Source organism: Rissa tridactyla, chromosome 13, assembly GCF_028500815.1.
Source record: "Rissa tridactyla isolate bRisTri1 chromosome 13, bRisTri1.patW.cur.20221130, whole genome shotgun sequence".
NCBI classification, from domain to species: Eukaryota; Metazoa; Chordata; class Aves; order Charadriiformes; family Laridae; genus Rissa; species Rissa tridactyla.
Window position 1 is genome coordinate 12,072,475 of NC_071478.1, and position 23,923 is coordinate 12,096,397.

The 23,923-nt window shown below is 42.0% G+C and overlaps 2 protein-coding genes across 8 annotated transcripts in view; one reads left to right on the forward strand and one right to left on the reverse strand.

Annotated features, from left to right (window-relative positions):
- The window catches only part of SFI1 (SFI1 centrin binding protein), a 41,883-nt gene extending 41,417 nt beyond the window's left edge, over positions 1 to 466 (reverse strand). Inside the window, exon 1 of one of the 2 annotated variants that reach the window (XM_054219468.1) lies at positions 356 to 466. The gene's annotated coding sequence lies outside the window, so the exon portion shown is untranslated. Of the gene's footprint in view, positions 1 to 261 lie in introns of both variants that reach the window. The other variant, XM_054219466.1, reaches the window with a different exon arrangement.
- Positions 467 to 576: 110 nt separating this feature from the next.
- Positions 577 to 23,591, forward strand: EIF4ENIF1 (eukaryotic translation initiation factor 4E nuclear import factor 1). 6 transcript variants are annotated; one of them, XM_054219478.1, is made up of 19 exons: positions 577 to 663; positions 1,258 to 1,381; positions 4,676 to 4,749; positions 5,567 to 5,694; positions 6,264 to 6,559; positions 7,208 to 7,409; positions 8,679 to 8,854; positions 11,468 to 11,603; positions 11,941 to 12,120; positions 14,146 to 14,375; positions 15,861 to 15,932; positions 16,307 to 16,490; positions 16,989 to 17,068; positions 17,423 to 17,562; positions 17,727 to 17,811; positions 18,865 to 18,997; positions 20,189 to 20,533; positions 20,756 to 20,920; positions 21,742 to 23,591. In XM_054219478.1, exons 2-19 carry the CDS (start codon positions 1,286 to 1,288, stop codon positions 21,966 to 21,968), a joined length of 2,949 nt encoding a protein of 982 aa, XP_054075453.1. In that variant the 5' UTR covers positions 577 to 663; positions 1,258 to 1,285; the 3' UTR covers positions 21,969 to 23,591. The 6 variants fall into 6 exon arrangements, with proteins under 6 accessions (XP_054075453.1, XP_054075452.1, XP_054075455.1 ...); XM_054219477.1 differs by lacking the exon at positions 577 to 663 and adding an exon at positions 718 to 834; XM_054219480.1 differs by lacking the exon at positions 577 to 663 and adding an exon at positions 736 to 834 and having other exon boundaries at positions 15,864 to 15,932.
- The last annotated feature ends 332 nt before the right edge of the window (positions 23,592 to 23,923 follow it).

Sequence of the window (23,923 nt, forward strand, 5' to 3'; positions counted from 1 at the left end):
GCAAACGCCTCCGAAGCGGCGGCGAGCCCGACGGACGCGCTGTCAGCCGCGCCGCCCGCCATCGCCGCCGCTGCCGGGCCCGAAGCGCTGAGGGGGGGCCGCGCTCGCCCCGCCGCTTCCCGCCCTTCTTTCACCCCGTGCCTTCCCCACGGCCGCCGTGGGGTTGGCCCCGTCCCTCGTCCCGGGCCCCGTCCCCAGACCCAGTCCCTGTCCCTGTCCCCACTGCCGCCCGGTGCCCCGCGCCCGGCACATGGCGCCCACCCCGTCCCGCCGCCGCTCCTCCCGGCGGCCGCCTCCCCCGCAGGGCTGCCCGCCGAGACTGCCTGCGGGCCCTGGGGGCTCTCTCCTCACCCACCACGGCCCTGGCAAAGGTGACACGACGAGGCTCGGCAGGTCAGCCCGCGGAGGGGACACGACGACAGGGTGACAGGGGGGAAGCGCGGCCCCGCCGCCGCCTCCCGCCTTTTCCAGTCAGGCGCCGCGCGGAGAGCCCCGGCGCGCGCCGCTGCGCCTGCGCGCGGGCCATTAAATGGGTGCGGGGCGGGCGGCGGAAGGCCCCGGTTACGGCGGCTGAGGAGAGACAGAGTCGGGCAGGATCGGAGAGCGGGCGCGCCAGCCGAGCGCGGAGGGGGCCGGAGGCGGGCGGGGGACGGCGCCGGCCCGGTGCGCGTGTGGCGCGGCGGGAAAGGGAGGGAGGGGGAGTGTGGTGCGGGGCACCGGCAGCGGGGGAGGGGGGGGCCGAGCGGAGCCGGTGGCCGGGAGCAGGAAACGCCGCGGGCGGCGGTAAGGCCTTCAGCGGAGCGGAGCGCCGTCAGGAGACCCGCCGCCGGCGCGGTGAGTACGCGGGGCTGGGGGGGCCGGGGTGGGGGCCGGCTCAGGTGAGGATCCGCTGAGTCACCTGCCCCGACGGTGCTTTGGGACGGGGCCCCTGCCGCCCCCCTGAGTGGCGGCCGTCCGCGCCCGGCGCCGCGGGGGGGCTGTCCCAGCGGCCCCGCTCCCCCCTCATCCCGCGGCCCTGAGGGTCGCCGGCTGTTCATCCGGCCATGTCCGGGGGGGCCTTTGTGCTAAGGGGCGGGGGACCGACCCTCAGCCGGGGCCGCCTGGCTGGAGCGGGGCGCGCTGGAAAAAAGGCGGCGTTGGGGAACGCGTCTCTTCCCCGCTGTGTCCCAGCGCTAAATACTCCCTAGGCTGGAAGGAGAACACACCCGCTATAAATCCACTTCTCAAAATCTGACGGCTTGGCTTTGTTTTAATTAGGTCCGTGGTCAAAGGCTTTGAGGTAGCCATGGATAAAAGAGGAGGCGTAACAGAAACTGAAAACGGTGATGCTTTCCTGGAGTCGAACAGGATTCCTACAAAATACCCACATCGTTACACAAAGGTTAGCGCTCTCCCCACTTTCCTGTAAAAGTTGTGTGTGGAGGTGTTGGTCGCGGGAACTGGAGGCCTCTGTCAGAGGGAAGCAGTGAGGTGAAGGCTGGAAAGCCTTTGCCTGGATTAGGATTGGCAAGGGGCTGTACAGTGAGCAACTTGTTAAATGTGATGTAGCTGAGCAGTCCTGTCCCTGATATACCCTTCATTCCCACCACATTATTTCAATATCTGAGTGCCTCACAGCATATGATGGAGAGATTATGGTAGACTGAAGTATGTTGTTCTACCAGCTTTCTCAAGCACTCGCACTTCATAGTTCTAGTTCTAATTTCAGTATTGCTCCTTTAAGAAGTTGACCAAAATGTTTCCTTATAGTAGATGCCACTTCCTTGGAACGTGCAGCACACAAGATCTTATCAGGATCTTAATGTGTTTACTAAGATGCCTTTCATAAATATAGAATTGCTCATATTTGGGTGCTGGAACCCTTAGCACTTTTGAATCCAACCAATGCTTGGTGTTAAAACTTTAACACAGGTGCTTTTGTTTAGCTGTGATACCTAAATATATGCATGAGTGGAAGAACACTAACTGAATAACTTGCAAATAAAGATTCTTTCAATACTAAGTGAGTTTGATATATTGTGGGGTTTAAGGTTCAAAGCTTGTTTGGGGTTTTGGTGTCACTCCTGAAATGTGCTTTTAGAAAAAGTCTTTAGTGGTGGCTGATTTTCCCATTACTGAAAGCTGTGGGAACAGGTGGTCATTACTTTGTGGAAATCTATTAAGATACTTTGCAACAAATGGCCTGAAGTGTGGAACAGAGTGAGACAATGTGCTGTTGTTGACTCTGTTATCTTACTTGAGGAATTCTGAACTGTTAGCTTCTGAGTAGGTTATTTTTTAAAAGAAAAAAAATATTATCATTGTGTCTCTGTTCTGTTGAGATAGTAGGGCTAGCTTGTTTCCACTAGACATCAACAATAAACTGAGTACTTCATAATTGGCAAAACTTACATGGGAGTAGTACGGCTTTCTAACTATCTCTGTCTTTTTAGGAAAGATGTACACTTAACCTTCTAAGATGCAAAATATACTATTGTTCAGACCTTGTTATTCAATTAACTATAAAGTGAAGGAGAGGAGCTGCCTCTAAACTTTCACTGCGGGAAAAGCAGTATCTCAACTTGCTCAGTCTCACCCAGCTCCTCTCAAGAATAGTAACTGGATGCAGCCTCAAATTCTGCTTGCTCTTTGGGGCAGTATTCAGCTAGTGCTGGGGGTAGCTGGACACTGAAGCTGGTGCATTTGTAGCTTCAGTTTTCTTAATTCAGTACCTATATTTTCTGATCAGGATAATGTTGCAGAACTAGTGCCAGAGGGCATCTAGTCTTGTTTATCTGTTGTTTCCCAAGAAGTGTAAATTCAAGAAACACCAGAAATCAATCTGTTAAAATATCTTGCATTATATGTTTGTTGTGTTTTTTAGAAGCAGCATCTGAAATATAGTTGTTTTAAGGTGCTCATGTAATCAATATTGTAAGCCATTTTCACATGATCCAATTTCCTGCTAATTAGGGATGGGAGGAACACTGTTTCAGGACATGTGCTGCTGATTTGGACAGGGGAGTAGTTTCCTTTTAACAGTTTATATTCATGTCCTATGAGTAGGAAAATAATTGGCTCATATTGTGAATCCTTCTAAACTATTTGAATTAAACTATTTAATAACAGCTAAACACACTTTTCCCCCATGCAAGTACCAATGTGTGAATTAAAAAAGAAAAAAAAAACCAACAACAAAAAAAAAACACCCCAAAACATACTCTGGAAGTGCCAGTGTTAATGTCCTCTCTTATGAGAGTGTTATGTAGTCTAAGCTGTGTCTTTTCTAGTTTGTTGGAAGCAGTTGCTCCAAGGGTGCACAGCTAATGAGTGAAAGCCAAGAAACAATTCAAATTTTCCTCACTTCAATGGAAGAATTGCAATAGGATCTGATTGAGAGTCTATGGACTCCCTCTCGTGGCCAACAAAATAGTCAATTTCAAGTCTGGTGATGGACAGTGCTGTTAATACTTGTGATATCTGCATCAGGCCATGATAGTGTTACAGCACTGATGTTTCTCATAGATCAAGGTTTATTTTAGGAAGCTGTGGGCAGAGAGGCCAGTCTCCCTCCCTTTAATGGAACTCTTTTTGATGCTTGGATATGTATGTATGTGTGTGTGCATATTAAGGTTTTGTCTGGCTACCAAGCTGTCATCTGGAAACTTTCAAGTATCAAGCTGACATAGCTAATGAACTGATTTTAATCACATGGGGATAATGATGTAAAAGCTCTAGAAGCTATTGTATTCTTGGGAGAGGGAAAGGTAAAGAGACTTCTGTCTTCAGTGTGGTGTCTGCTGTTAGGATTTCTTTATCCTTCCAGCTGCCTGCTGATTTTTGCACAGTTCTGAATCAGTTCAGTACAGTTGGGAGTGAGGCAGATTGAAGACAGGTAATCTAGGGAGAATGATTAAGTTTAATTAGAAATGTGCATCTTATCTGCAGACAGGTTAATGATGATGCAAAGTGCTGTTGATCACACCATTAATAATGCCTCTTAAATGCAGCAAACTGCAGTGAGACTAGATTTATTACTAGTCTGTCTCAAATGACTAACTGCACAGGGATGTGCAACAGTAAACTAAACACTGTATTTGAAAGCTGGTAGAAAGTGGGAAAACAGAAGTAATCACTCAGCATTGATTTGGTGTTGGGTGGAGTGGATAACTGTATAATGTACATTAGATGTCTTGGAATTGGTGGTGGTCAGAAATGGCAAGCTTGTCTGGAATGTCCAGATCTACATTAGTAACTGGTACTGTGGTAATGCTTTTTTAACCTGCTGAATCTTATATAGCACTAAACATAGCAATTTTGATTCTATATTGAGAACTTACTAGCTCTAGTATCAATGATGCCTGTCTTGCTTATAAGTTGAACTGTCCAGGGAAGTGAATAGGTAAATGTGTATGATATGAACAGCCTTTCAAGTGTTAATGAGGACTGAACCTGACCTAGTAAGGCTTAGTGCTTCAGATAAGTGTTTGCTCCGTGGCCACTGGTAGAAGAACTGAAAAATAAACTTGCTGTCCAATGTCAACTTCTCACTGCAGTATTTCACAGGAAATGAAAAAACATATTGGGAAACTTGGATTGTCAAATTAAAACATTAAATTGAACGGGCAGTCTGGAATAGATATTTTGGGTCACTCGAATCTTGTCTAGGTGAGAACTAACTTCTTCCTTTTTCTAGGAGGAACTGCTGGATATTAAAGAGCGTCCCTACTCTAAGCAAAGACCTTCTTGTCTTTCTGAAAAATATGACAGGTATTTTCTTGATTATACAAGACCTATATATATTTCTTTTAAAATAAAAGTTTAAATTAAAAAAATTCTTTGCTACAAAGTGCATTTATGTTGATGCAAGATATAAGTGCTCCAGAGTTTAGTGTATGACAGTGTTTTCAGAAGTACTAATCTACCAGGAAAGGCTTAGTACTCTAGCTGGGGATGTTGTGCTTAGAACAAAGATGATAATGTGAGATCCAGCACGAAATAACTTCACACAACACAAGTCTTGTGCAGGAAAAACTATCAAGATGATCAATGGCTGTATAGCACAGACTGACTAGGTCAGGTTGGAACAGGCTGGTTTGCTTGATGGATTATTCTCCCAAGTTGACAGTGGAGCGTACATCATTTAACAATGAAGTTGAGAGTTCTTGGCTTGTGTTTGTACATTTGCTAAACAGCAGTATCTTTAATATTGAGAGTAATTTATTGTCCAATAAGCGTGAGATTGAGGTAAAAATCTTCTGAATGCCTGAGAACAGTGACATTTGAGCTACTTGAGCTTTTTTCAGTGTACCAGGCAAATTTCACCAATAACTAGTGGGACAATGTGTCCATATTTGTCCCTTTTATAATCTGATGCTGCGTATACTTCCTTACTCTTATAGAAGGAATGGAGAATACCACATATGAGGTAATGAAGTGAAATAAGGCAAAGATTTAAAAGTTGGGTATGGGAGATGTTTCACTTGTACAGGTTGCTAGTCAGTGAATTCTAGGTTTTCAGCAGTAGTACTATGAATTGTTTATTAGACTACAAGTAGTAAACTAACCTGCAATTTTATTTTCATAGTGATGGTGTCTGGGATCCAGAGAAGTGGCATGCATCTTTATATCCGAGTTCAGGAAGAACTTCACCAGTGGAAAGCTTTAAAAAAGATTTGGATTCAGATCGGACTTCTCTTATGCGTAGGATAGTAGGTAAGTGCATCCTTGTAGCACAAGATGCAAAACTGAACAGAGGGTGTTGGCAAAACCTTTCCTTTGGGATGACACAAATGAGACTAAACAAAGTCTCTGAAAATTGTTTGCATAAAATAAGTGTCAAGGAAATCTTGGTTGCTCCCACTATAGTCTAGTGTCTGGTATTCTGGTAACTTATCTAAGGACAAACTTAGATAGCAGTCAGTTGTTACATCCTATTGTTCTTGTTCTATAATAGTAAATACATAGGCAATACTGCAAGTGCAGGGGGACAATTTCCCTGCAATTCAAGACTTAGTACTTAGAAGGTCTGTTGTGGGAAAGCAGGTACTTCCTAGGAGACAGCAATGATTCCTCAATATCCAACTGTGAATTTCATTTTTTTTCTCTGCATTTCCTGTGGCCTCAGCTAGATTAGCTTTGCAAAAATAAATTGTGAGTGTTTTCCTTCAAAAAGTTCTGGGATAACTGCAAGGCTGTGGAACAGAAGACTATTATACAAATAATTAGCTCATATTTACTAATATATTAAATTCAATGCTTTTTTTGTGATCCTTGATTTGCAGATCCAAGAGAGCGAGTGAAAGAAGATGACTTGGATGTAGTCTTAAGTCCACAAAGGCGAAGCTTTGGAGGTGGCTGTCATGTAACTGCAGCTGTTAGCTCACGTCGAGCAGGGAGCCCGTTAGAAAAGGAGAATGATGGTGTCCGTGTTATTGGTGGCCGTAGGATTGGAAGTGGAAGAATTATCTCTTCTCGTAACTTTGATAAAGACCACCGGGGTGGTGAAAAAGACATACGTGATTCCAGAGATGCAAGAGACCGAGATCGTGAGAGGGACTACAAAGACAAACGCTTCAGGGTTTGTTCTTTTTCTGATTGCTTATTAGATCAGGTTTTGGATGCTTTGCACTAAAAGCAGCAGGGCATGTTAACTGCATACAGTAGTTGAGTGTTCTATGCAAGTAGGCTATTTCTTCTCAGAAGCACCTTTATGGTTTAAAGGGCAAGTACTTGATGCTTCAAAAACTTCAGAAGTTTTCAGTCCTTCTGACAGATGGACTAGGATACATCTAATACTGTGTATCTTAGAAACCTCTCCTGTGGTAGACTTAATAGCAAGGTATTCAAAAGTCTAATAGTTTGTTCATAATTCTTGACCTAGCAGTTGTCAGCAAGTGTAGTCTTTAACCTCAGCAGATGGAAGCTTTCCATGCTTTCAGGCATTTAAAAAAAAAGAGGAACTGCTAGCCTACCTCTCAGGATACAAAACTGAGTTCATACAGGCACTTGCAGACCAATAGCCTTCAGTGTAATAAGGCAGAAATTAAACTGTGAAGTTTTTAAAATGTAAAAGCTTACTGAGCCATGCTGAGCTTGCATTTAAAGCTTAAAAAAAAAAAACCCTAATCTGTAACTGGTGTGAAAAGACTGAAGTTTCCCTTGGAAGTCAGGGGGGAATCTTATGAAACAGCATTTAATGGTTAACATTTTTAATATTCCACTTCAGAGGGAATTTGGTGACAGCAAACGTGTCTTTGGGGAGCGAAGAAGGAATGACTCTTACACTGAGGAGGAACCTGAGTGGTTCTCTGCTGGTCCTACAAGTCAGTCTGAAACCATTGAGCTCACAGGCTTTGATGATAAAATTTTGGAGGAAGATCACAAAGGGAGAAAACGTACACGGCGACGTACAGCCTCACTAAAAGAAGGTAATGGCAAATTTGACAAACTTTCCTTGTCTTCTAATGTGGCATATTGCTGGATATGTAGGTGCTTGTCCTAGATCCAGGCAACTGTAAAGAATAGTGCAGTTTATCAGTCTTTAGTCTTAAACTTGCGTAGCTTTTGCTAATCCTGAAGCACAAGATGTAAAGCCCATGGCTGATATTTCAGACTCTGCAAATGCCTTTCTTTTGGAAAAATAGTATTTTACCACTTAAAGGTAGGACTGAGAGGCTGGAAAAAAAAACACCGAAAACTTGTATGGATGTTGGATGATATTGGTAATTTGTAGGTTATTAAAAGGGTCTTGTCCACTTCTATATCCTGCTGGTTGCTAAAGGCTTGGTTTTAGGTAAGCTAATGCTCTAAGGTAATTGAAATACTTTTTTTTCCTTGTAGTAATACAAGCATTAGGAACACTGATTTGGACATAGAGGTGGCAGTAATACAGCTTCAAGCTGAATTTGGAGACTGAATTTGTCTACAGTCATTGGACTTCAAGTTTACTGTTATTACCACTGCAAAAGCTGTAGTATAAACTTCTCTGGGGCCAGAGAGAAAATGGCTTCTGAATACTAGAAATTCTGCAGGTGGACAGCATAAACCTGAAGAGTTCAGGTTTAGTTGTGTATTCATTTAACTGAAGTGTAGTACAGTTTCAAGCATATGAGGTTTGTAGTCATCACAGATTTTTTGCAGCACCTATGCAAGCTTGGTAAGTCTTTGACATGACACATACTTTGCTCCTGATGGAGGAGTAGGAGCAATGTTTTTCATATCTTGACAATATTAAGAAAACTTATGTCAAGTACTAGCTTTATTTTCTGTTCTCTAGGGCATCTAGGAAAAAAGCAGGAGCTGCCAAAGCATTCTTGATGGAAAAAGCAGCAACAGCTGTTAACTTACTTTAACAGCTCTGTCTGCTTATAGTGACACATCTGACCTGTTCTGGGTACTTCCTGGATTGATCAGGAGGCAGTTGTTTATGCATGATTCGATGGCAATTCTTATTTTCCGTGAGGCAGATAGTCTTAATTACAGACTAGAAGCTCTGTGCTAGAGTTCTAGTGGGTCCTAGTTCCTCTCGCAGCAGACTGTACCCAGCACAATATAACTGATGAAATATCACATGGATGGCTAGATTGCTTTGGTCCTGTGCTGCTAATTCCTAGGCAAATGCATTGATCGTTAGGCACTGTTCCTACAGGAAATAGCCCAGTTCAGTGACTCAGCGATCACTCTGTTTTCTTTTTAAGGGATAGAATGCAATGGTGGAGTGGCAGAAGAGGATGAAGTGCAAACTGTCCTTGCCAATGAAACTCCAGCAGATCAAGAAGTTCCTAGGGAAGCAGTCTTACAAGAACCAGCTCCAGGAGAGTTTGACTTCAATGAGTTCTTTAACTTGGATAAAAGTGTTCCTGGCCTGGCTTCGGTGAGGTGTTTGGTTTTGTGTTTTTTTTTTTAATACCGGTTGTATTAATGAGAAGCATTTTTGCTGCTGCATTCAGTGAAAGCTAAAACTTCTTGCTTTGGGCAAGTTGCTTTATACAGTATGCAAGTCTTAGATGCATTTGCAGAGATTTACCTTTGGAGTGTTAGGATGTTAATTCTAAAGTGTTATCCCTGGGACTGGTTCCATCTCCAGGTAAAGCATATGAGGCAAACTTGCTGATTATTTTTCCTTTCTTTTGATCACTACTGAACACTCAAAATCAGCATCTTTAATAGATCTTCTTTGGAAGTATTACAGAAGTGCTCAGAGAAGATTGACTGTAAAAAAAAAAAAAATTTAGTATAGCTGAAAAAAACAACCTTTTGCAGCTAAGTGTGGGAATCACAGCAAATTGTTATTTTATGGAAGCTTCCTGGAAGGCAGTAAGCCTGGAGATGTCTGATGAATATATAGTTGCGTTGTTACTAATACCAGTAATGGGACTGAAAGGATATATGTCCGAGAGGGTTTGAATCTTTATTACTTAAACCTCTGTATGGTGGTTAATTCATTTTTTCACTACTACTGAGTTGGAAAAACAAACATAGCGTACTAATTCAGTTAAAAGCATGCTTAAACAATGTTATTGATGTGACTAGGAGATACTCTGTGTAGCCCAAGTCATACGTGGGGTGCTACTGTAACTTAGGAGCTAGTAACAAGGCTGTGAGAAAAAAGACTGACACTTGTGCCGTGTTTCTTTCAATAATGGATTCTTACCTCCAGCTGTGATTTGATGGGGATTCTGATACTTCTGTTGGTAGTGTACAGTTCTTGAACATCTGATCTCTAGAGGTAGTAGTGGATGGTTGGTGCTCAATGTTTTTGTTCTGAAAGCTATTACTGGTCTGTATCTTAGCGTGCTTTTTCCCCTTCACAACAAGAAGGGGTGAGCAGGTCCAGCAAGCACTGACTAAGCACAGGCCTAATGCGTAAACTGCTGATGTTTCTATTCTGACCTCCATCAGTAGGAAGAAAAGCTACTCTTGACTATTCTAGATGGTAGAACTGATTAGTAGATAGAATTTGAGGCTTAGTGCTGTGAAAAGGTAAATGTTTTTTTTTAAAAGAAACATATTCTGACAGCAAAGGAACAGACCTGATATACAGTTTAGAAACATTAGGGTTTAAAAAATAGAATCCTGACCTAACCTTTAATGTGGAAAATCTGCTTGCATTAAAAAAGGCTTATCATATGGTGGCAGTAATTCGACAAATACATAGTGGAGAGTTTGTTCTCCCTGTAGAAGAGGTAAATGATGTGTCTTCAGACTTGACAATCTGATTCGCAGCGTATCTGCAAGATGGTGACACCCTTTAAAAGCAGGGAATTAGCAAGTTATGAAATATCTGCTGATGAAACTTTTGTGACAGATTAAAATATCTGCCCACTAAAGTGAGTTTCAGACTAGCCAGAGCATGTTGTAATATTTTTTCTTTGTATTGGTGATAAGTCTGTGACAAGTGTTATAGTAGACTTGTATATTTCTTATATGACTGTCTTAATTCTTCTGACATGTTAGATTGAAACATTCAGAACCAAGTGGATCAATACTATCTTGGTTTTGCTGTTATAAATAGTGTTGAGTGCTCTTTGTTTCAGATAAAATAGCTTTTCTGGCAGAATGGAACTGTTCTTATTTTGTCTAAAAGTGAACGTGCTGCGTGGGGAAGCGGTATCTGTGCCTATTGACCAGGCTTTTAACTGGATGCTGTCTTGCAAGATAGAAGAGCTTTAGTTTGAGTTAAATTTTGTAAGCATTTCAAAAACAGTGCATCGTAGTGATTAGCAAAGAAGTAAACAGTTGCTATAAACTGTAGTGACTTCTGACAGAATAAGTCTATGACATACTGCGCAGTGACCTCAGTTCTGTCTGGAGGGAGAAGGTGCTAGCTGACAGTACCCTGCTGATGGTGCAGGGGTTGGCTTAAAGAATGCAACCCTCCTCTTAGTCCCAGAATGGGTCAGCATGTGAAGCGCAAGCAAGTAGCCCTTAGCTACTGTCCCCCTCCCCCAGCTCTTGTGGGATGCTCAAAAGTCAGGGAGTAGTCCCTGCACTTCATTCCAGGCACTGTCCTTGGCCAGTGCTGTAACTAAATTGAATCATGATTGCAGAAAACACAACAGATCAGAGTACTCTCTCTGTACAGTGATAGGGACCAGCCTTGAGCTGTCTGGCTGTCAAAATTGCTAGTTACAATTTGTTTTAATTCTTGTGGCAAATGCTTCTCTTTTTTTTTTTGGTACATCCACTTTAAAATGGCATAGTTAATGGACTTTGGGTGCTCTGATTATGCTGTTTCAGTTATGGTTTTACTCTGAACAAATATTTGGTATAAATAAAAGATGTTTGATGGGTTATGCTAACTGACTACACAAATGCTGTCATATTGGAAGAAAAAAAAGCTGTTCAAAGCTTCTGAACTCTAGGAACAGCATATAGTTGTCTGTAGCAGAAGAATCTTGGAATCTTGATTGCCCAGTAAATTTCTCAAAGATGTTACTGATCTTTCTTCTGTTAAGGTGATCTTTTTTTTTTCCCCAAAATCTAGATGATAGAAGATGTGCTGGGGGAAGGCTCAGTGTCTGCCAGCAGGTTCAGCAGGTGGTTTTCTAATCCCAGTCGTTCTGGAAGTCGGTCAAGCAGCTTGCGATCTACACCACATGAGGAACTGGAGAGGCTAGCAGGTAAGAAGGCTACAGGACAATGCAGGGTCAGATAGCCTCCTTCCATGTTCCTTCCTACTTGTTCAATAAGAACATGGCAGATAAGCTTTAGGATAGTGAATTCTCCCGCAGTTTAAGCACTTCACATTCTTTTGGAAGCTCTTAGAGTAAGCAGCTGTAAGTTCTTATTTTATAAGTGTTCGTGTCATGGTTCTGATAACTTTCCAGCTGATCTTGGGCAAGGGGTGTGAGTCGTAACTTTTCAGTGACATATTGAAGTTGGTTACCAGTGTATGGTCATCTTGAGACATTGGGTTGGTAAACTGATGTCGCAGTGCTCCTGGTTTTGCTGTTTCAGGTCTAGAGCAAGCCATTCTCTCCCCTGGCCAGAACTCTGGAAACTACTTTGCTCCCATTCCATTGGAAGACCACTCTGAAAACAAAGTGGACATCCTAGAAATGCTACAGAAAGCCAAAGTGGACTTAAAACCTCTTCTCTCAAGTCTTTCTGCCAACAAGGAAAAGCTTAGAGAGAGCAGTAAGTGCCTCTTCAGATATTGTTGAGTTCTTGTGATGCAGTATCTCAAGGCAAGAGGCTTGGTATTCTGGAAGCCTCAACTGCTAAGTCCAGGAGTAGGAAGTATTATAGGTTTACTTACACTATAGAAAACCCAATACTCAACAGATCTCAGTTGTATAAATATCATCGCTGATTCTTTTCATCCTAATCACAGGATGACATCAGGACTCTATCAGACTGCTTCACTGGCCAGTAATAATCATAAGTTAATATGATGCAAGTCTTGATCAGAGTTTCCACCTTTGTCTGTCATTTACATAAGTTTTCCATACTGGAGACTGGTAATGTCAGCTCTGAAACTGTGGCATTTAAACTCTGCCTTTACTAAAAACTTAATGTAAGTCATTCTTGCAAGCATCTGTAATGGATCGCATTGATCCATTAAGTATCAGCATCTAAAAAGATGAACAGTGGCTTGAGGACGTCAGTTTTTTCCAAGTGCATACTGTACACTTGAACTTCTCGAGGCTGTTGCTGGCACTTGAAGCACAGTGGTCTGTGCTTACTGTTCAGTGCATTAATTAAATAATTAACATAGAGCTAAAACATAGGAACAAGTTTGTCTTGGCTAGAATCACAGGATTCCAGGGAACTTACTCTGTTGGAATTTGCTTTTGCTAGCATCAGCTGTTCTAAACAGAGTTCAGGGCTGACTTAACTTAATGTGAACCTCCAAGTTAGGGATTTGCATGTTTGGGCCCGTAGTGTGCATGGAGGGTACGAAATGCATGTGTTCTTTGAAGTCTCAAGGTCTCATTTTGGCAAGCAGCATGTATTGCCATGTAAACTGGACTGAACAAAAAGTAATGCTACCCTGTGACTTGCGTGAAGCAGCTAGGGAGGAAAGCATCCAAGCACTGCAAATAGTCTTAAGCATCCAGACTGGGAGCGGGAAGTATCGGCTAACATGTGGAGAACTTTTTCTAAATTTGGCTTAAATAGAACTACAAGTCTTTTCTGTGTTCTGCTTAGTCTGACTTTCCTACTAAAAGCTTTTAAACCTTGATCCTCACAAACAAAGGATGAAGGAACAAGAAATTGTGAGGAAGCTTCCATTCACTCAGAAGTACCTGATGTGGGTTCTGTATTCCCATAAAATGCTGTACAATTCTGCAAGTGTTGTGGAGTCTTCAGGTCAATTCCTCTCCACCAGCATCATATTCTTCTTCATGTTCCATACTGCATGTCTGCATCATTGTTTCTTTTCTCCACCTTCTTGCCCAAATTTCCAGTAAATCTTATTTCTCTGGGCCAACGTCTGCTACAGCAACCCATGGCATGCTCCTGTCTCTTCTTCCTTTTCTCTTAAGGCGTCATACCTCGTGGTGTGTTTTAGCTGGTCTGTAAAGCACATCTAGCCTTGCTGTTGGGCACTGATGGATATTTATACATGCATACAGAGGAAAAAAGTACTGCTTAATAACACTTGTACCTTATTCTGGTTATGCAGTGAAATCTTTCTGTAGTGTCTTTAATTTCTGAGCAAAAAATCTACTTCAAGCTTTATGCACACCAAACTAAGTGTGTAACTGAGTTTCCAAAGTATCTAAGTTTTCCAGGTATGTATTTTCTCTACTTAGATAGCTTCAGACAATTTGACATTGCTTACACTGTGGCATTAAGACCATCTGGTCTCCTGGAGTATAAGATAAATGTAACCTTCCTAATTGAAAGAGAACAAACTCAGTGTAACATGTCTTGCAGGATAAAGGAAAGCTAGTGAGAACTTAACAGCTGAAACCTTAACAGGTTTCATGCCTTACATGCCTGTATTTACGCATGGCAATACTCCTAATTTGGATATTAAAATATCAGTCTAAACACAGCTCGAACATGGTTTGACAGCTAGTATGAATATCAGAAGATAAGCTTTTGGCTGTTCCTTGTTTTCAAACAACTTGTATTCAACACCTTCACAAGAATTATTAACTTGCTTGTAAAGAGAGCGCCATAGTTTACCACTATTTCTCTGTTTTTTCTCAGCACATTCAGGAGTTGTACTTTCAGTGGAAGAAGTCGAAGCTGGGCTAAAAGGCCTGAAAGTGGATCAGGAGGGGAAAATTGCTACTCCGTTTATGGCTGAGCAAATGGAGGAAGCATTGAATGTCACTGGCTCCAGACAGCTCAAGAAAGATGGAGATATGACTGCATTTAACAAACTAGTCAGCAGTATGAAGGCAAGTGGGACTCTCCCTTCACAGCCCAAAGTCAATGTAAGTAGCAGAGACCTGGCTCTTCTGAACTGTGCTAAGACGTGGGTTATAAACTGGAAACCCCTTACGTGATCCTTTTGATAACATGCCATGTTATCATGTGGCCATGACTGGATACAGCAGTGTGATATTAAATATAGGCTTACATATAGAATATTGTTGTCTGGAGGGGAAAGTAAGGGAGGTCACTTTTCCCTAAGCAAAGTAATGAAATGGGGCTTTTTTCAGTTCAGAGTTCACAGGCTTGATTTCATGTTAAGTTTCTGAAGGACCCAGAACTGATACTATGAGAAGTCTAATAATTGCCACGTTGAAAGAGGGCCTATGTGAATATCGAGTCTGATTGATTAATATCTGGACTTGAAGACTATAAATACCCCCAAAAAAGATTCTGCATGATGAAAAGGCTGAATCTTCTACTATAGAGGACATTTTGATTAGTGTCTAAGATTCTCCTACACTTGAACTCATCCTGCCTGAACCTTATTTAATAAAAACAAATACATCTGTAGAAGAGGTACTGTGTCTATATAATAGACATCATCAGTCCACTCTTTATGGAAGACTTGTTAGGGTTAGTTTAATGGTTGCCTTAGTGCTGCTATTAAAAGGCAACTCTGTTAAAATGCTTGTAGTGTGGGTACAGCGGACACCTGAAGCTTAGATGCCTTGCTTTAGTGACTTTTGTTTTAATAGAGGTATGTCAGCACACAAGCTAATATTTTTAAACCCGGATTTTAAAATTATTTGTACTACGATAAAACTAAACCGAATACTTGTTAGATGGAAGATTAATATTAAACAACAGATGATACTAAGCTATAGACCAGAAGACATTGTAGTATGAAATTTCATCCTGCCACTAACTGCCTAAGTAGTACGCTCGACCCAGAAGACATCAGTAACTACTTCTGGCACCATAAAAGACTTCTAAGTCTAAAGCATCTGTTTTTCCTGCCAGACTATACCCAAGGACTTTCAGCCTCATCCCACTTCACTAAAAGATAGTGAAGAATGTAAATTTGCCCTGTAAAGAATTTGCAGACTGATTTCACACTTAAATTGAAATTTTCATTTCTGGCTGTCCCTTTACATTGACATGTAATTTTGATGCATAGAAGAATATCTTAAATAATTTCTCTAATATACAAACACTTTTCAGTTTGTGCATAGTCTGTTGACCACTTGGCCCAACGTTTCATCTCCAGTTTACACAATTATATAAATTCATATATCTTAAACTTGATTAAGGCACACTACACTACCTGTATGCAATCTATCACTAGATGTTTTCTTAGCAAGGGAAGATCTGTGAGATAGCTCAGCCCTTAACTTTGCTGGAATTTTATTTGGCTGATGCATAAACTATGGTTCTAACAGAACAGGTGAAACTATTTCTGTCACTGAGACAGATGTGGCTTGTCTCTTAATGAGTCTGATGCTTGTTGTATCTATGTCTAATTTATAATGTATTCCTTTTCTTAGCAGAGTCTTGAGAGCCACTTAATGTCACCTCCAGAGATGCCAGGCCAGCCTCTATCAAAGAATATTCTGCAGGTACTTCTGGGTGGGGGATGTGGGCAAAAAGGGCATCCTCCTTTTGAGTAAAACCAAAGTATTTGAAAATATGACATTTAAGGGAATTAAGAGATCTGTAGTCAGACATGACTCCCTATAGAGGAAAGAGAACTAGTCACTAATTCAGTTTACTTAGGAATTTGTCTTCTCATGCTATTTCCCATGATTACAACTTGAAAATGAGAAGTGTGGCAAAGTGCCTAATTCTAAGGGCAATCCAGAATTGATATATCTAGTTGCACAAGCCCATCTTGTCTCTCTAACTTGCTATAAATAGTGTAGCCTGTAGTGTAGTAAAATGAGCTTGTTTGTATAGATCAGATTCTGAACACTTTTTCATTACTTATTCTTAGGAACTTCTTGGTCCACCCATCACCAGACCTGCTTCATCAAATGTCTTAAGTGGCCTGATAGGTGGTTTGGAACCTGCAGCCTCTTTGCTGACACAAAGAGCACCTTCTCCCCCTATTCCACCTGTGTTTCCAACTCGAGCTGCTTCCGCAGATTACCTGCGCCATAGAATATCTTCACCCATTGGTGAGACTGGTTGCAAATTAGATTTTTCGTTTTTATTACTTGAGTTTGTTTTAAAGAGTGCTTTACAGAATGATTAAAAACTTCCTGACAGTTGGTGGGCAACTAGGTCAGTGTCTGCCTCTTGAGTGCAAGATGCGTTTTTACTTACTAGTCTCTAATGTTAAATTCATCTCCAGAAAATGTAGACGTGTGAGATGAATCAGCTAGACCTCACAAATTTATTCTGGTGTGGAGTAATGTGCTCAGTTACTGTATATGAAGACAATTTTCAGGGGCGACTAGGCCGTTCGTATAGCAAAAACTACCAGTAGCCTCCCTGCAGCTCTGCAGCCTGGTGACAAGGAAGAGACACAGCTCTGTGTAGACTTAAGTGATGAGCTGAAAGCCTTCACAAGGAATCCTTAATTCCATGTAGAATTGTCTAGCTTAGGGGTGTATATTGTATATATTGAAAGAAACTGCTAGTCCTTCTAAATACAACTGTTGAATGTTCTTTAGGTTTTGGACAAGGTTCTCAGCAATTGCTTGGTGATCCATTTCCAGGTGTAAGGAAGCCCATGAGTCCAGTTGCTGCACAGGTTAGATTAAATGCCTTTTGCTTAATGTATATTCATCTCTTTATATTGTGTGGTCTAGAAGTAACTTGTGGAAACACATACCTATCTGCTACATTCAGATGTTAATCAAGTTCACTCTGAGTGTGAGGACGCAAAGTCTAATTTAGTACAGTCTCATTGCAATTGGACCTATCTTAAAGTACCTCAAGTACAAGATTTTTTTGAAATTTCTATTGCCTGTCAAAAAACAGATGGCTGTTGGAGGGCAGATGCTTTGTGAAAACTATAGCTATAGCGGTAAATCTTCAGTATCTTAAAAAACCCCAACCAAATACAGGCTTTGATTTGTGTCTCTCTTATATGACTCTACTTCAGATGAGTCCCTTGGAAATACAGCAAGCTGCGTTAGAGGGACTAGCATTACCACATGACTTAGCCCTACAGGCTGCAAACTTCTATCAGCATGGCTTTGGTAAACCACAGATGGACAAAAGCAGAGATGGCTACAGAAACAGGTGAGTATCTGACTGCAAAATTTACGGGGTACACTGTCAACTGATCTTTAACGTGAGTATTTCACTAGATACTGGTACTAGTGACTCAAGCTTGTATTTTTGGCAGTCCTGCCATCTGTTCTGTGCCAAGAGCTGCGTCTTACTAACTCGCTGTCTGTTAACAGGCAGCAGCGAGTGACTAAATCGCCTGCACCAGGACACAGAGGGAATACATCTTCTCCAGCTCCAACAGCATCCATTACTAGCATGGTCAGTACCTAATGTATAATGATTGTAGGAGAAGCTATAAAAGTGTCTGCTGTAACTAGATTATAGCAATTGTAATCAATGGCAAAAAGGGAGGCCATAGAGGAGTTAATCATAGTCATGTTGTATCAGTGGCCATGTGACATGAGAATGAATTGCGCTTCATACTTAACTGAATGTCTTTGCTTTGGAAAACACCCTTTTCTGATCACTGTCTTATCTAAAACTGAAGAAGCACCATTAATATCTTGACCTGGTCCTCTGAAACCAAAGGAGGATAAGTGTGAAGACTCAGGCCCTTGTATTTTGGTTCTTAAGTTCTCAGAAGACAAGTGCTGAAAGCCATTAGCCACTTCAGAGAACACTGGTCTTTAGGTATGAATTGACCGTCCTAAGTGTCTAGGAGTTGAAAATGTTACCTAGGAGCTTCAGGATCACTTTGGAGAGAAAAAAATAAAAATCTCAAAGCCAGGCTGTTGCCTCACTGCCTTCAGCACTATGTAGAATGTTGCTTTGATCTAAATTTTCCAATTAATCAGTCAAGTACATACTTGCAGCTGAGGGCTAATGCAGGCTATCAGCTGCTAAATCAAACAAGTACTTTTGTTTGTATACCAAACGAGCGGTTTCCACAGATGCTGTGCAACTTTGAGTGGGAGAAAAATACAAATGAGGCAACAGTTTTCTGCAGATCTGTCAGCCCTGAATTAATACACATAAGGCGGCTCCGTGGAAACTCCTGTTGAGCTGCTGTTCTGAACCAATAGCAAAGAGGAAACACCTGTAATTTAAAATACAGATCATCTGTTTTGTTTCACGCCTGTTAAGATACATTTAACTTTGAGAACATCTGTTCGTTTTAACAAAGGTATTGGACTTCTGCAAAAGCTAAAGAGAAGTGCCTGAACTATAGAATAAAGCTATGAAATGAGGCCAATTCAAAAGAGCTTTAAATGGAAAGGATGTGCTAGAATTGGTGTCCACCCACAATTAAGATAGTGTGGCCTAGATAATCAGCCCTGAGTAAGGTGTTGCTTCTTACTGTGTTCTCTGCAGCTGTCTCCTTCCTTTACACCTACCTCGGTGATTCGCAAGATGTATGAGAGCAAAGAAAAAAGCAAAGAGGAGACAGTTTCTGGGAAAATGAAAGTCAGCGATGGTAAAGATGAAAATCAGAGGCCAAATGAAGGTATTGTAATGGCTTTAAAATAACTCACACAAGAGACATGCAATAGAATCAAAGAGCTTCAGCACATAATATGCCAGGCTAACTTTAGACATTCCTGATTCGTGGAGATGAGGAGGGTGCAGAAATGAGCCTATAATGGGAGGAAGGGTTAGAGCTATGGAGGGGATACATGTCCAGGTGCAGTCTTCCAGCAACGCTGGGTTTAAATACATTTTTCCTTATCCTCTGTCAGTTTGTGAGCAATAGTGACACTGAGGCCTGGATCAAAACTGTTTCTTTGCAACTGGTCTTGATGAACAAGCATATTAACAATAATGCTTCCATATTGCTCTACACCAGTAATTGGATACAAGCAATTTATAGCCCTCTTGAGACATCTTAACTGAACAATCAAAGCTGAGACCAATTAAGGTCTTTAAATGTAGCAGCTTCAAGGAAGCATTTTGTCACCCTAACTCTGATGTAAGTAGATAGTAAAAGGAAATGCTCAGTAACAATTGCCTGACCCAGTAAGGCTAATGTGCCTAATTGCCATGACATTGTATTTCAGTACTGGTAACTACAGAAGTAGCTTGTAGTTCCTACTATACAGTTGACTTTTTTTCCTTTTAGCACTTCCAACTATTGCTGCTACCTCAACTAGTAGCAGATGACTCTAAGATATTTTAGGCCTTCTCTAACTGATCTAGATGGTTTGTGGAAGTAGCTTTGTGAGGTGCTTTAGTGTTCCAAATCTTGCTAAGCAGATGGGAGACATGAAAGGCTGCTGCTAACCCCCAGACACATCTAAACTGGAAAACCACTTCAGTCTACATTTCTGGCACAACTCCAACTCCCAATTATAATCTTGTCTAGGGAGGATCCCTTGTACCTCCTGTCTCCTTTGGGACTGACTCACTATGCTGCCAGTTCAAAATTTCTAAGAAAAAGGAAAAATAAGAACTAAAGGTGGAGTTACTGCTCATTCTGACCTAACTTTAAACTTACTGTCAAGGGATTTCTGTGGAACATATTCCCTCTTGTTACTGTTTTGAAATAATTTGGCCAAAAGCATTCAGAAAAGACAGATGCTTACTATTAAATACATATGACTACAGTTCAGCTAGTCCTGGAATCTAGCTGTCAAATCCAGTTATTTTTCATTAGATGCAATCTCTAGCTGTGGACTATAATAGTTGTATTCAATTCTAGCTACAGATAACCTACTGTCTAGTTCTGTGGAGAATGCAGATCAAGAAACTTTGCCCACCTTAGGTACCAAATTACCTGCACTGCAACGCTCTGCATGTTCCACACCTCTTACCCAAGCAAATCGTTGCACCAAAGAGCAAGACTACAGGCCTAAATCAACTGGTAGAAAGACTCCTACAATGGCCTCCCCAGTACCAGGAGGCCCTTTTCTTCGTCCTGTTCATCAAGTACCCCTTGTTCCCCATGTACCAATTGTACGACCTGCTCATCAACTGCATCCAGGACTGGTCCAGAGAATGCTGGCACAGGGGGTTCATCCGCAACATCTTCCCCTACTGCAAGCAGGTAATCCATGCTTTTTTCCTGTAAATTAATGCATGTTCTCTGTAAGACTGTGTTAGAAACAGCACAGATTGATACTCGTTACTGGTAATGTTTGCTACATCAAAACTTACCTTTAAAACCAGGCAATAAATTCCTACCCATCTAAATATACAAATGTTAGTTTTGCTTTAAGTTCCTTATGCTTATTAGGTAAGAAGCTGTTTCCTCACTCTTGTTCAACAGGTATGCTTCCTCCTGGAGTGGACCTGTCTCACCTGCAGGGAATATCTGCTCCCATCCTTGGCCAACCTTTTTACCCACTACCAACAGCCAGCCATCACATCTTAAATCCACGCTCTGGGACACCTTTGCAGCTAGCGATGATGCAACAGCAACTACAGCGATCAGGTAGGCTAGAAATTAAAACAGGATTGTGAGCTTTGTAACACTGCCTAGTCTGCTCCAAGTACTATACTTGTTGGCCTGTGTCAGTATACTGGGCTAACAGGAAACTATTTTGGTAGTTTAGATCTTCATAATCACTAATCTTGTGTAGGTATCAGAGTGGTTTTGGCCACTGCAGGCTCTTATGCCAGAAGAATCATAGAATGGTTAGAGTTGGAAGGGACCTTAAAGACCATCCAGTGCCACCCCCTGCCCTGGGCAGGGACACCTCCCACCAGCCCAGGTTGCTCCAAGCCCCGTCCAGCCTGGCCTTGGACACCTCCAGGGATGGGCCATCCACAGCTTCTCTGGGCAACCTGGGCCAGGGGCTCACCACCCTCACAGGGAAGAATTTTTCCTGAATCTGCCCTCTTCCAGTTTAAAACCATTACCCCTTGTTCTATCACTACACTACAAAAGAAAGTCCAAGTGAAAGATTCGGTTTCAAGATATATGTTGCTGTTGACAGATCTGCTTTTTGCAGCATGTGTGTGGTCTTTCCTTCCTCGCTGGGTGGGAGAGGCCACCCACCTATCTCAAAATGCAATTTGATGCTGGTCTTCCAGTTAAAACCTGCACGGTACTGTGTCCAGAACTGGCAATGTCAGACAGCTTACGGGAGTACTAACAGGAGAATAAACATGTGGGGCCTGGATTTCCCAGGGCTAATGGAATGAGTAAAAAGCCATAGTTGGCTTGCAAAGCCTTGTCAGGTGATTGCTCTGGGCAAATCTCGGTGTTGGGTGAACATGCTGCTCCACCTCTAATAGCTTTACATTTCACAGGCAGTGGAGCACAGGGATCACCCGCTGGTGCACAGACAACACCTCAGAATGTGCTGTCTCGGACTGGATTATCTCATGGGCACACACAGCTTGACCATCGCCCTAGCCAGAGAAGTGGCTCTCCCATTGGCCTTGCAAAGTGGTTTGGTTCGGATGTCTTGCAGCAGCCTCTCCCTTCCATGCCATCCAAAGTCATCAGTGTAGATGAACTGGAATACCGGCAGTGAACAGTGACCACTGGGTGGGACACTTGTGCTTGTTTAGACTGGATAAAAATGTCCATAGTCAGGACTTCACCTCTGTTTGTTTTTTGGGGCTTTTATTTTTAGCACTCTGTGCAAAATTTCTTTTTGAGAGACTAAAGCACATGGCACCTGTCCTGGTCTCATGTCTGCATCAAGACTAAAGGATCCATTATGGCTTGAATAGTGAAGCCTGAAGAAATTTAGATGCAAGACAAAGCCAGTTTAATCCTGGAAGTGTCTATTTTTTGTTTTTGTAAGATATGTGAATGAAGTGCTGATATTCTCTAGTGTAGAGGTAGCAGCTATGGATTCCTCCTGCAGAAAACTAAATGTATAGACCCTTGTGTACAGACTTGTGTATAAACAATCTTTTGTATATATACACATAGAATAGCCTTTTTGAATCTATACAGCTGTACATAAGAGTAGCTGGTAACAGTTGAGCTTTAGTTGTGCCTATGGTTTGGATCTTTCTCCATTGTATGTGTGGGACTTTAAGATTAAAGTTGCATATCCTAAGTGTGAGTGAACAGGATAAAGTTGCTTTGCCTTTTCTTGCTGCTCATCTGCTCTAGGTCTCCCTCTCACGTGTGTCAAAGTAAAAAGCCCACATCTTGCTGTCTGTATAACAAAGGTCTGATTCCTTGTGTGTGTGACTCTTGCTATCAAATGAGAGAACTGTTTAGTCTTCAAACAGCCTTGAAGATGGGACCTGGTACGGTAATGATAAAGCCAGATCTTCAGTCTGCCATAGAGACTGTAGGTACCTATTGGTCGTAGCTCTTTCAAGAGGGCTGGTGCTGGTCCTTGTTTAGCTGCAGTATTTTCCTTGTTTTAATCTTTCAAGCCAGTTTCTAAAGGTCATCAAAATGGAGCCTTTGAATCCTCACCCTTCAACTCCTCAGTCATAGCTGTGGTGTGTTCTATACTGCCTTCAGTGCTGTTTACAGAAGGGAGGCCTAAGAACTGTCCTCAATCTGGTGTGTATCTGCTGATGCAGCTACTGTGAAACTTGCCTTTGGAGTCTTGTTCTGTGGCTTGAAAGGGGGAGGATGGGGTAGTTTTGTGATCTTACTGTGTATATTTGGTTTTAAAATACTATGTTCCTTTTAAGCCTGTCTCACTTTCCCCAACAGTTAAGTGTTTTCTTCCATCCTTCTACTGCATGGTTCCGCACTTCACTTTCTCACTTGTGTTGAGTCTAGTACTGCTGTCATGTCCTCTATCTAGCTTAGGCCCTTGTGCTCTTTTTTAAAAGGTGAAAGCAAAGCCAAAATTCTCACAGACTTGCTCTTTCTTCAGTCTCACTGAATGCAAAACCAGCAGCAGAAAAAAAATAAAATCACTTGACTGTATTATAACAATTGCCAGCATGCTGTGGTGGGTTTGTTTCAGTCCAGCAGAGACAGTGTTGTACAGAAATAGCAAGCTGAACTCTCCGATGTGGAATCTGTTGGGGGGGTCACCCATACTTCTAGTGGTTGTTCTTAAAACAATCTGTGTAAAACATGCAATCACCAGCTTGTCCTTGTAAGATTGTTTTCATACTTTTTTAACTTGACACTTTCCCAGTAACGTTCTGTAAATAAAGTTGATTCTACCAGCTGTCTGTATCAACTGCTCTTGAACTAAACTGTAATGTCAGTATATTGATTAATTTTTATCATTGTTCTTGTAAGCTAGAACCACTGTTTGAGCTTAATCTGTGGAAAATTTCAACTTTAGTCTATCTTCCCTGGGGGGGAGAGGAATAGTCTGTGCTGATGATGGTAACTGGCCTCACTGAAGACAGGCACCAGACTAACTGTACTCTCAGCTGATAATGTGACAGCAGTAGCCTTCTTAATTAAAAGTTGGTTGTGGACAGCTATGGGTAAGGAATGAAAGTGCGTTGTACTAGAAGAACTCATAAAACTAACCAGCTCTAAAGGGCTTCT